This window comes from Lithobates pipiens, unplaced genomic scaffold (assembly GCF_037356315.1).
Source record: "Lithobates pipiens isolate NorthernLeopardFrog02 unplaced genomic scaffold, aLitPip1_a1.2 Scaffold_13, whole genome shotgun sequence".
NCBI classification, from domain to species: domain Eukaryota; kingdom Metazoa; phylum Chordata; class Amphibia; order Anura; family Ranidae; genus Lithobates; species Lithobates pipiens.
In genome coordinates, this window is record NW_027507718.1 from 287,775,347 (window position 1) to 287,789,176 (window position 13,830).

General features: G+C 43.4%; 1 protein-coding gene across 5 annotated transcripts in view; it reads right to left on the bottom strand.

Annotated features, from left to right (window-relative positions):
* The window catches only part of EGF (epidermal growth factor), a 198,747-nt gene that overhangs the window by 34,633 nt on the left and 150,284 nt on the right, over window positions 1-13,830 (bottom strand). For all 5 annotated transcript variants that reach the window (XM_077476716.1, XM_077476717.1, XM_077476715.1 and 2 more), the window contains one exon: window positions 10,854-11,015. In XM_077476716.1, the coding sequence (XP_077332842.1) occupies window positions 10,854-11,015 (162 nt within the window). The remainder of the gene's footprint in view (window positions 1-10,853; window positions 11,016-13,830) is intronic.

Here is a 13,830-nt window from a genome sequence, read left to right on the forward strand (position 1 = left end):
GATGGTTTATTGACTTCCTCTATTTTTAGGAAGCCGACGGCTGGAAATACTATTTTACTTGCTAATAGTTCACATCCGCCGTCATTGATACGATCTATACCATATAGTCAATACCTTAGACTCAAACGAAATTGTAGCCAGGAATCAGACTATAAACAAGCAGCTAAAGCCCTTTATGATAGATTAAATGTACGTGGATATAGCCATAAATGCCTGAAAAAAGCATATAATCTAGTTCAGCAAAAAGATAGGAACACCCTTATTTTTTCTAAAAAGTTCTTTAAAAAAAACTAATACAGTAAGATTAGTTACTAGACACTCTAACCAAAATAATAAATTTAGAGATATAATACAGACATTTTGGCCTCTGTTATTGGCTGACTCTGTGGTGAAAAAATATGTCAATGAATATCCGGAGATTACCTATAAACGTGCTCCTTCTTTGAAGGACCGTTTGGTACATAGTCATTTTATTGACTGTGACAATGAACCCAAAATAGGGAAATATGGCTCCTATCCATGCGGACATTGTGACATGTGTAGATATATGGCTAGTTGCAGTAGATTTAAATTGCCAAATGGAACCTGGCATCAATTGAAATCCTATGTGACTTGCTCCACACTGGGCATAGTGTATTTAGCACAGTGCCGGTGTGGAGGGTTTTACATAGGTAAGACCAAAAGAGCCTTCTCGATACGTATGCGAGATCATATAAAACCAATTCTAATTAAAAAAATTACTACTGCAATTGGCAGGCATATAGGCTTACATCATGGCTTTAACCCAGACTACATTAAATTCCAGGCACTAGATCATGTTCCACTCTCCTCGAGAGGAGGAAGTGTTGATAAAAAACTTCTACAGATAGAAGCAAAATGGATATATAATTTAAAAGCAACAATATTCCCTGGGTTCAATGAAAATTTAAGTTATCGATCAGTTCTTTAAAATTGATGGTATTGTTGCCATAGTAACTGATACCTCCTACTTCTCCGATCTGATGTGAAGTGATGAAGTATGGCGGTTGGGGATGGTATTTGGGGGGGGGGGGATTTGGGTTTTGTTTTGTTTTGTTTTGTTTAGTTTTGCTTTTTATTTTTATTTTTTACCTTATTTTTAATAATTCCATAATTGTTAATTAGGGAAAAGATGTTATATTGGATGTATTTGTACTTTGCTGTGACACTTTATTGTATTGATATATAGAACTACTGATTCGTATATGCTTTTTGTTTTTAAGGCATGAGATGGGCTCTGATTATGTACACGGATTTCGCGATCAGTCTGGTCCATGATCGCGATCGGACCGATTGACATATGGGGGTATATTTTTCTTTTCCTCTCCTCTCCCCCCCTGTTTTCGTCTATATCCCCCCTTTTGTTTCCTACACCTACTTTACCATGCGATTCTCAGTTTTTTGAGTATCGCATGTTATTTATATGCATGGCTTCCAGTCGGCGACCTGTGGCGTTGTGGCATTGGGGAGGAGCATATGGACGTCCAAGGGCATCTTAGCTGGGTTGGACCTCATCCGACCTAGCAGGCTGCCCATTGGTTAGCGATAGTGCCTGCGTGTGAGACCGGGGAATCTAACATCCTGGGGCAGTGCGAGTGTGTTGGCTGGGGCACCGCATTAGCCGTGTTCTCGCTGTCTCCTCCAGCGTTGCACTGAATACCGGTATCTATACCGATGCATTATGGGAAACGTAGTTTCCCGATTCCCTTACAGGTCTTCTCGCGCATGCGCATTGCCGCTTTATACGTCCGCATCGAGCCGGTGACGTCAGACGCCGGCTCGATGGACGGCGGCCCTATATATTGGGACACTATGATACCCGGCTCAGTCGTGGGGGAGCCGTGCTAGGAGGAAGTTCACGTCCATAAAACCGGTTAGTAATTTTATCAATGGATCGCCAAGAATAGCTCCTTTTTAGTATTTAATCAATGCCAAATATATCCTTCTTTTTTTCAGACACCCTGTAAACAGGCTGTGAAGCCTGCTTGGGTGCGCCATCCTTCTGAGCTTGTCCTAATTCGAAGGGATTTTTTGTACATTCCGGTTGGTGCAATATTAAACTTTTGGACTATAAAAAAGGAACTTCTATTCCATCTTCGATTATGTAAGTGGATGATTTTAAATAAACAATAATCTTGCTCCACAAAATAATATTTTTAACAAAAGCAAAATGCATAAATTATAATGATTGTTATACATGATAAAATAAGCTAAAATGGCTATAGGACCAATTTATATTATAATACAATTGAAATGCTAAAATAGCTCTTGTCTACAAAGAGTATGTTGAAATATTTTTTTGTCCCGATTAGCCGTCGTCTATGCCCTCCTCGGCTATATTGCTTGGCTGTTGGACTTGTTGCCCTGCACTCTCCAATTCATCTGGCAGATATATTTTTTTCTGGGTGACGAATGGGTCGGTAAAGTGGGGGTGAGCATACTTCCATTTCTTGAGCCTTACTCATGTCTTTTAACCACTTCCCACCCGGCCAATGCACATATACGGCCGGGTGGGAGCCGCCTACTCCTGATAGGACGTTCAGGAACGTCATTCAGGAGTAGCGGGATCGCGCGCGCACGCGCCCGCGCAGCGGCGCGATCCCGATGCGCCCGTGTCACCCGGACACGGCGCATCTCAGATCGGCAGGAGGGCTCTGTGATTGGCCCTCCTGATCACATGACGGCCGTGTCCAATCACGGCCGTCATGTGATGTAAACAAACAGCCGGTTGCTAGGCAATCGGCTCCTCCTCTCCTCACACAGAAGTGTGAAGCTGTGGAGAGGAGAGCAGATCGCTGCAGCCAGCTGCTGATCAGTGAGTATGAGCTGCTTTTTACAGCTTTTTACTCACTGATCACCAGTCTAGTGTACACAGTAAACACACCACACAGTAAACACATCACACAGTATAAACACAATGTCCCCACACATGTCCCCAAAACATACATGTCCCCAAATAATAAAAACACATGTCCCTAATAATAAAAACATGTCCCCCACATATGTCCCACTAAAATCACATGTCCCAATGATTATCTGCACACATATGTACGTGATCACCTGCACACATATGTACATGATCATTTGCGTACATATGTCCGTGATCACACAAACCAATTATTATACACTTAACGGATTTTTTTTTACCAAAAACATGTAGCAGAATACATTTTGGCTTAAATTTATGACAAAATTTTTATTGGATTTTTATTGAAGTAGAAAAAAGAAAATATTGTTTTTTTTTTCCAAATTTCCGCTTTTTTGCGCTTATATCGCAAAAAATAAAAAACGGAGTCGTGAATAAATACCACCAAAATAAAGCTCTATTTGTGCGAACAAAATGATAAAAATTTCATTTGGGTACAGTGTAGCATGACCGCGCAATTGTCACTGAAAGCGCTAGAGCGCTGAAAGCTGAAAATTGGGCTGGGAAGGAAGGGGGCGAAAGTGCCCTGTATTGAAGTGGTTAAACACTATATATGTTGAATATATGTACTAATAGTGTATAAAGAACTGTACTTTGTGAAATTAATTTATGTTTTCTCTTTTATTTTTGATTTTGTTATGTTGGTAGTTGGCTTATCCTCTGATGAAGCAATAAGCGAAACATGTCGGGATAAATCAATCACAACTACCTCAACCTTACCTTTCCTTGGACCACAAAGCTGTATACAATTTTAGTATGACTATACAGATTACTGCTCTGTTTTTATAAATTTTGTATAATAAAATATGTATGGAAAAATCTTTTATTTATGAATATAATTTTGACTTTTTGCACCATTAATGTCCCATTTTCTAGGTTTGGTTTACCTAAAAAAATAACTTTTTTTGATATTCCTAAAAGGGATGAGGTGCCATTTAATGGGGTGCTGATGGAGGTTTGAATCATTTCCTTTTTGATCTAATAATATTATGTTATCTTGACTGGGTTTACATCTCAAATGTTGGGTAATGCTCCAGAAGATATGACACCCTATGACAGATAGGGCTGGGAATGATGCCCCCTCCTACTGCACCAAAGTGCAGAATAACTTCTTTAGAACCTTATTATTAGCCACCAAATGAGGCTGCGGACCTATAATCTCCATTCCTATAGTTCACCACCCTTAAAAAGTAACAGGCATCTTGCCCAGTGTTGTTCACATCAGCCGGTACCGCCCATCACCCCATAAAGTGCCTCCTGCTGTGGCATTTAGCCCCGCAGGAGTGCACTACATAAGACCTTGTGGATAGTATATCTATTTAAAAGGTGTCAGATCTAGGACTCACTTTTTTCTCTTCTGTTATACTCTGTTTCTGTATACTCTCATATCTTGGTAGTAGCTGCTTCCACCTTTACAAGCGTTTAACGAAATTATATGTACCCATTCTCACTATTTAACTTACCAATGTTGTTTACATGTCACAGTCTGTCTACATCTGTTCCATGGCATACTTTTCGCTGGGACACAGTTACACAGTGGTCTCTCACAGTGGCGGCTGGTGAAGTTTTTGGATGGGGGGGCGCCAGACCCCGCCCATCATTTTGGCCCCTCCCACTTCTCAAAAAACACGCACCTTATGTAATCTGAAAAAAAATTTGGCGTGGTTTCCCCCCTCCGAGGGCATACCAGGCCCTTAGGTCTGGTATGGATTCCAAGGGGAACCCCCTACGCCGAAAAAACGGCGTGGGGGTCCCCCCAGATCCACACCAGACCCTTATCTGAGCACACTACCCGGCCGGCCAGGAAAGGGGGTGGGGACGAGCGCCCCCCCTCCTGAGCCGTACCAGGCCGCGTGCCCTCAACATGGGGGGGTGCCTTGGGGGAGGGGGGCGTGCGGCCCCCCCACCCCAAAGCACCTTGTCCCCATGTTGATGAGGACACGGGCCTCTTCCCGACAACCCTGGCCGTTGGTTGTCGGGGTCTGCGGGCGGGGGGCTTATCCGAATCCGGGAGCCCCCTTTAATAAGGGGGCCCCGGATACCGGCCCCCCACCCTATGTGAATGAGTATGGGGTACAATGTACCCCTACCCATTCACCTGTGAAAAAAAGTACAAAAAAAACACAACACAGGGTTAAAATATTTTATTGCACAGCTCCGGGGGTCTTCCGTCTTCGGGGGTCTTCTCGCCAGACTCCTCCGCTATCTTCTTGTAGCTCTTTTGCTAGCGGAGGAGCCCGGCTTTCTTCCTCGCCGCCGGCCTCTTCTCCCGACTTCGGGGGTCTTGTCCCCCTCTTCGGTTCTTCTGCCGGGCCACCGCGCCTTCTTATAGCTCTTTTACAGGCGGTGGCCCGGTCTTCTGTCGCCGCCGCCGCCGCCCGTTCTTCTTCTTCTTCTTCTTCTCCTTCTTCTCCAGGAGATGTTGCCTCGACGATCTCCCTGGCCGGAATGCCAGGGACGCGCTGCGCTGCCACTTATATAGGGACAATGGGGCGGTGTCACATGGGTTGATGTCACATGGGTTGGTCACATGGGTTGATGTCACATGGCGACTGTGACATCAACCCATGTGACCAACCCATGTGACATCAACCCATGTGACACCGCCCCATTGTCCCTATATAAGTGGCAGCGCAGCGCGTCCCTGGCATTCCGGCCAGGGAGATCGTCGAGGCAACATCTCCTGGAGAAGAAGGAGAAGAAGAAGAAGAAGAAGAAGAACGGGCGGCGGCGGCGGCGACAGAAGACCGGGCCACCGCCTGTAAAAGAGCTATAAGAAGGCGCGGTGGCCCGGCAGAAGAACCGAAGAGGGGGACAAGACCCCCGAAGTCGGAAGAAGAGGCCGGCGGCGAGGAAGAAAGCCGGACTCCTAGCAAAAGAGCTACAAGAAGATATTCCCTAAAGGGTACATTGTACCCCATACTCATTCACATAGGGTGGGGGGCCGGTATCCGGGGCCCCCTTATTAAAGGGGGCTCCCGGATTCCGATAAGCCACCCGCCCGCAGACCCCGACAACCAACGGCCAGGGTTGTCGGGAAGAGGCCCTTGTCCTCATCAACATGGGGACAAGGTGCTTTGGGGTGGGGGGGCCGCACGCCCCCCTCCCCCAAGGCACCCCCTCATGTTGAGGGCACGCGGCCTGGTACGGCTCAGGAGGGGGGGCCGCCCGCTCGTCCCCACCCCCTTTCCTGGCCGGCCGGGTAGCGTGCTCGGATAAGGGTCTGGTGTGGATCTGGGGGGGACCCCCACGCCGTTTTTTCGGCGTAGGGGGTTCCCCTTGGAATCCATACCAGACCTAAGGGCCTGGTATGCTCTCGGAGGGGGAACCCACGTCAATTTTTTTTTCAGAAATTTGGCATGGAGTTCCCCCTTCAGAGCTCATTCTCTGATTGGCCACGGCAAAAGTCGTCTGGCCTGGGGAAACCTTTCTGGCTGTGAAAGCTTTTTGCATTCATTCAGCTAAATGCATGAACATTCTCAACAAAGTAGAAACTAGAAAGCCTTTATGCGGTGACTCACCTGTCTCACTGTCTTGCAGCTCCGCTCGGGCTAAGGAACGGAGCTGCCGACGTCACTTCTGGGTTTCGTGAAGCAGCCGAAAGCCGGAAGTGACTGCCTGTCTAAGAATGACAATGCTCCCGCCCGTAGAATCACAGTGATTTTACGGGCGGAAGCTAGTCGGCGTTCTGCAGTGCGCCGCAAGGCTGGTTTTTAACCCGCAAATGAAGCGCCATGGATGCAATCTTGTGATTGCATCGACGTGGCGCTTCTCATAGTGCACTGTGACCGGCACCACAGTACACTGTGTTAAATTGTTAAATGACATTTTTTTTTTTTTTTAAATGTCTTAAAGGGCCCGTTTTTTTTTTACTTTTTTTTTTTTAACACCTAGGGAGGGGGGGGGCGGTGCCCGGGCGCCCCCCTATGGGCGGGCTGCCACTGGTCTCTCATAATGTCAGAGGATTAAAGAAAGGTAGGCCGCATTTTGCCTTCTTACAAGAGACGCATTTCAAGACCCATAATGTACCCAGGCTCACTGATTCCTATTTTACTGAAGCACACCATGCCACAAATGACTTGACAAAATCAAAAGGGGTTACAATATTGATCAGCAAGGAAGCCAACTTTGAACTTACTGACAAACTGACAGACTCGGAAGGGAGATTTATTTTACTTAAAGGGAAACATAGAGGTATCCCAACCACGATAGCTAATGTGTACTTTCCAAACACATCCCACTTAACCTTCTGTCAACGCTTAGTGAGGGAACTTGAAAGCTTCAGCTCGGGGCGCATAATCTTGGGTGGGAACTTTAATCTCCCTTTAAACCCCTTGACAGACACCTCCTCAGGTAAAATGTACATAACATACAGAATTCTGAATAGTCTAAAATCATTACTGAATTCCCTACATCTCATAGAGTTGTGGCGTTACCTCTGTCCAGACGACAAGAATTTTACCTTTTACCATGCGCCAGATACTTGCGGATCGACTATTTATTCATTATCCCGCAGAGATCTATATACAGTCACAGAAGCAAACATTGGTATCCAATCCATATCTGATAATGCTCCAAGCTCACTTATGTTAGATTTGACAGCCTCCCCTGCTAAAGCACCTACTTAAACTCCTCACTACCGACCAATCACGTGTTACTGTCAAAAATGACATCACATTTAAAAGAATTCTTTGAACACAACATAACACCCGGGATCTGTTGATATGGGAGGCCCACAAATGTTCTATCAGAGGGGAATTAATTAAGATGAGAGCCAACGAAAAACGGATAGGGAAAGAGATATCCCCAAACTGACAGACAACATTTTGAAACTATAAACCCAACACAAACAATCTTTGACAACACACACTGTGACTGAATTACTGGAAACTAGGAAAACCCTGCAGAAAACAATTGACGCCACAACTAAACAAAAATCTATTATGAACGTGGAGACAAAACTGGCAAATTCCTAGCCAGGGCCCTGAAAGGCCCACAACACAACAACATATTCTAGGCATACGGAATAAGGAAGGGACATAACTGATAAGCTGATCGCCTAACATTTCCATGACTATTACCCTAATCATTACAACCTACCAACACCACATAAACCGGCAGACGTACAAGGAAACAGATCACAAATTATACAAGACTACCTAAATTCCTCTAAACTCCCTAAGATAACAGACGCAGACATTGAAATTCTAGAATAACCCATTGAAACATCTGAAATAAGACTAGCAATAAAAGACCTAAAGACAGGGAAAAGCCCTGGCCCGGGTGGTTTCTCATCCAATTACTATAAAACATTCATAGATATCTTGACCAATCCCCTAACAAAGGCACTGAATTCCTTCTCAACACCTAGAGAAGCCCCTCAGACATTTCTCTCGGCATATATAATGGTCATACCCAAGCCAAACAAAGATTCAGCACACTGCCCTAGCTATAGACCGATTTCCCTGCTAAATTTGGATGTCAAACTATTGACAAAAATTATAGCCAACAGACTAAGACCTTTATTCCATACACTGATCGGACCTGAACAGGCGGGATTTATGCCAGGTAGGGAGGCAAAAGACAATGTCACAAAATCACTCAATTTAATCTTTGTGGCCAGAATGCGAAAGGTTGAGGGCCTTCTCCTGTCCCTTTATCAGGAAGGTGATGGCTGCACAGGACATCCAGGGATTCCAAGTAGCAAGTACAGAATTTAAAATAGCAGCTTACGCTGATGATTTATAATTTTTCCTGATAAAACCACTTAAATCAATCCCTACACTGCTGAAGGAACTCTCCTTATATGGATATGTATCCAACCTAAAAATCAACTATACAAAATCAGAGGCGATGAATATCACTTTACCAGAGAAAATACTCAAGAACGCACAACACAAAAGTCCCTTTAAATGGGAGACTTCGGCTCTCAAATATTTGGGTATCTGGCTGACTACCCAACTTTCCCAAATTTTTGAACAAAACTTCCTACCCCTGCCCAAAATTATAGGGAAGGACCTGCTATCCTGGCACTCGAAAAACTTTTCCTGGTACGGTAGAGCAGCCATATGTAAAATGTCCATTTTACCTAGAATAATTTACCTATTCAGAACCTTACCCATAAAGATCCCCCAAAGTTTCTTCAAAACCCTACAATCGATCCAACTTGAATTAATTTGGGCGCAAAAACGCCCGCAGGTCAAATTTGACCTCATGACCAGACCCAAAGAAAGTCCTATACCCTTAAAATTGAATAATGAACAAACAGAAATGGAATGAACTGATTGGACGATATCAACTGGAGTTGCCTGCATCCCAAAGTAACGAATAGAACAAAATAAATTTAAGATTCATTCATTATGTTCTGATTCAGAAAGTCTGATGGATCCACCTTCATCCAACCCAAACACAATAGGTAGGAATCTATTTCTCTTTTATACCTTACTGAATTTATTGCATAATGTTTTCATTTCATATAAAGTGCATTCTTTGTAATAATGCAAAATGTTAATGCAAAAAGAGTCAGGCTGATTATCCAAGTGTCAAAGACTACTTCACGGCTCACATCCAAATAAAACAAATGTATCCGAATTAATACGTATTCATTTGTTATGTTATTAAATTGAATTCATTTCCTTATTCCGAATTGACTTTGTTTGTTGGGCTGTGCATATACAAATTAAATGAATGGTCTCTCAGGTTCAACCCCAACATAAAAAGAATCTTATTAGAATGTTCATGCTACGCTCACTAGAATAAAAATGAATGGATCTGAATCAATTTTGACCTATTGTTATGTCATTGTTATTTCGGATGCTTCAAATATTAACAAAAGGCCCAAACTATCACATCGTGTCATCCGAATAAATACAAATTAATTTGTTGTTTTCCTTATAATTTATTTTGGATTCACTGAAATTCGTTACTATTGTCATTCGGAGTTTCAGATATATCCGAACCTCCAAATAACGAAAATTCTGTCCGAATTTCAATAGATAACTAAACAAATCTCATATGTCAACATAATTGGATGATGGACGTCAGCAGAGCTCCCCCTCATTTACTAAGCTCTGGAGAAAACGCACTTGCAGAGCGTCTATTTGCCTTTAGTAAATCAACTCCACTATTACAGTAGCGGGCAATGCACCCGTACTGCAGAGCACCACAACATGTTTACTGTGATTGGGTGTGATTTTCTGTGCATTAGCAAGCAAACATACATATTAAAGCGGAGGTCCACCCTAAAGTGGACCTTCCGCTCATTGGAACCCTCCCCCCCTCCGGCGCCACAATTGGCACCTTTCAGGGGGAGGGGGGTGCAGATACCTGTACAGTACAGGTATCTGCACCCACTTCCGGGATAGCTCTCTGCGGAAAGGGGCGTAGATTGCGCCCCTTCCGCAAGTGCCCGCCCCTTTCCGCAAGTGCCCCGCTGCCTGCTGGGAAACACACAGATCCCAGAGGTAGCGGGGACCGTCCTTATTGCGCAGCGCGACTCGCGCATGCGCAGTAGGGAACCGGGAAATGAAGCCGAAAGGCTCCATTTCCTGATTCCCATACCCAAGATGGTGGCGGCAGCACCCGAGAGACGATCTAGAGATCGGCTTCGGGTGCCGACATTGCGGGCGCGCTGGACAGGTAAGTGTCACTATTTTAAAAGTCAGCAGCTGCAGTATTTGTAGCTGCTGGCTTTAAAAAAAAAAAAAACGCGGAGTCCCGGCAGACTCCCGCTTTAAATTATATAGTTTGTGTTTGCAGGAAAGCAAAATCAAATGGGTTTCACGAGTCATTACACTTTGCATTGCTCTACTATATCAACTTGCCAGAAAAGTTAGCATATTCATATTTTTTATAAATAATCACTATCTGAAATGATCTTCAGCTTATAGTACATGAATATTGCAGTCACCTGTAATGGTATATTACAAAGGACCCAAGACCCAGAGCCAGGAAGAGGACAACCAAAGATACAGCAATGGTAACACTACGAATCCTCATCTGTGTTGATCGTGGCTCCCACCACTTCAGGTCGTCAAACTGGCATTGTTCTCCCAAATACCCGTTCACACAGCTGAAATGTGAATTAAAATATTATGAGATTCACACGGAGAAAAATACATTTTTAAAATAGCACAATGTGATTACACTCATTTCAAACAGTAACAAAAAGTATTGCTAATATAATTAATTTGTTTAAATGGTGTTCTAGAGGACTCTGCATAGCTTGCCTGTGGCTGCGGCACTGTGTCAGGCCTCAGGCATTCCGAGTGCAGCTGTTATCATTTACAGTTCTGCTCCTTTACCCTGGACAGCCACTGGTATGTCCAAATGCATGCAATTATTTGTAGTGTAGCATTAGGAGAGCTGAAACACTGTCTACTAACTGATATTATGTAAGATACGACTAGACAGACAATTTGTTTGAAAATTCTTTTAAGTAAAAGCTGTTCCAGGCCTGCAGGCTAGGCAGTGTAAACTATTTCTTATTGTTATATTTACAAAGGTGCTGCAGAGGGGAAGGCAGGGACAGGATCAGGATACTACATACAAGGCCTCATGTACACTGGGCACTAAGCCCTAGTAAGGCCCCTTTCACACTGCCGCAACTTGAAAGTAGCATGATTTTGCCGCCATTTTACTGCAAATTTGCAAATTCACAGGCACGATTTCAGGGAATGTCTGTGTAAACTTGAGTTCTTTGGACCTCAACTCGCATCAAAGTCAGACCAAAGTAGTACAGGGACTACTTTGAATTTGGTGCGACTTGAAGTCGCACAGATATGAATGATACTCATTGGAAATCATGGGGTACGACTTGTCATGCGACTTTGCAGTCCCAAGTTGCAGGACAAGTCGCACAAGTGTGAAAGGGGCCTTAATAAGATCCCAGCATTTTGGTGGGGGCAGAAGGCGCATGTGCACCACCCAGGTCTGCTGCCAGCAGCCTGGAATATGCTAAAATGGCAGGATTTCATACACCAGGGCAAAATGCCCAACATCCAGTGTGCAGGAAGCCTAAAGATGAATATATCTTTTAGCAACTGATATAACAAAATCATATACCCAAAAACAGAAAAAAATCATTGAGGTTGATTTACTAAAACTGGAACGTGCAAAATCTAGTGCAGCTTTATATATGGCTGGAGCACATAAGCAGTACAGTGTATACTCTCGGCACCTGTATAATGCCGAGCATAAAGTCAGGTGCTGGGACTGTATGATTTCAGTGCACATATGTAGGACTCACATTATGAGTGTCTGTCCACTGGTCTGAGAAAGAAACTACCAAGTCCAGAAAAAAGGACGAGAATGGTAGCAGAAACGGTGACAAAGAAGGAGAGTGCCAGGTCTTGCATAGCTGGAGCAGGCCAAACTAGGAGGTAAATATGCAATACAATGCTGTATATACTTGCACAAATGCTCCAGGAACTTGCTTTGCTTTAGTTTCACTTCAAGTTAAAATGGTCATGAAATCTGAACAAAGCACATATCTGTGGTGTTTACTTTACTCTCTCCAAAGCCTTAAGTGTAATTTGTCTCTGGTGCTTCGTTCCTCTGTTATCAGCATGACTCACTTCTCAGAAGTTTTCCCAACACATGAGATACATTTTGGGAGGGGGGGAGCCCAGGACAGAGCTTGTCTATTCAGAACACAGTTTTTCTGCTGTGTGGAGGAGGGTGTGTGCCTTTCCTCCAATCAGCTCTCACACACTGCTACTGCAGCTCTCCACCCCCTCCTCTGTGCTCCTGACAGATTACGATGAAGAAAGACTTTTCTGCCCTTTTCAAGAGGTGTACAGAGGAGAAGTCTGAGCTAAACACGTAAAACCTATGTAAAGAGATTTGTTTAATTTCCTTGTAGTATTTGAGGCTGTTCACTTCACTGGGTATATGTGAGGGTTTACATCCAATTTAAGGTACTCATAGACATGATATGGAGGTCAGAAGATCCAAAGGCCAAATTATTCAAAGTGAACCTAAAGCAAAAACATTACTTTTTCTTTTTGCATATAGTGTGAAAAAAGATTAGAACCTCTGTCAGTTTTTTTTATTACTGCCAGGGCCTCCCTAGAGAAATTAACTCGCACAATTTGTCCTGGTGACCATTTGTCACAAGAATGGGAATACAGGAAGTCTACCAATGGGGACATATGTTCTGGTGACAATTAAAAAAGGCATCTCTTTCAGTTTGGTGTGATTTGCTCTCATTTCCTGTTTTGTCTACAGGAATGAAGGGAAATTACTTGACAAAGAGTCAGATGGGAAAAAAAGGGTTTTAAATATACTTTTAAACAATTAGTGCATCGCCATACTTATATTTTTGGTGTGTACAAGTTTATTTACTGTATTGACACCAGCCTTATTTGAGGTAATGTTCACAAACTACAAAATCACATTTCTGCTATTTTTGCTTGGCTTTCTCAGTCTATTTAATGGGACAACACCGCCACCTACTGGATTTTAAAAGAAATAGCATTTAAGTATATTGTGTGTTGGAAACTTAAATGTGATTGACATGTAAAATCTTGACTGTCATATACAATCCAGCCTAATTAAATAAAACAATGATGAGTTTGCACAAAACATTTAGATAATTTTTCATCCTATCTAAACAGATTCCAATCCAGTGTAAAGATCTCTATGGCAGCGAGTGGTATTGTACATTCAGATTCTTCAAAGTATATGGTCATCTTACGTTTCCCCAATGGGGGAACTTCCTCTCACTTTCTGCCATGTCATTGAAACCGGAAATTAGTGCAAATGTCTCTAACAGGGACACAGACAGCAATAAAGAAATATATTTGTTTCCTAAATGTACATAATATAACTGGATACTAATATTTTTAGGTAAAGTTGATCCAGGGAATATTCGATAGACTCTTATG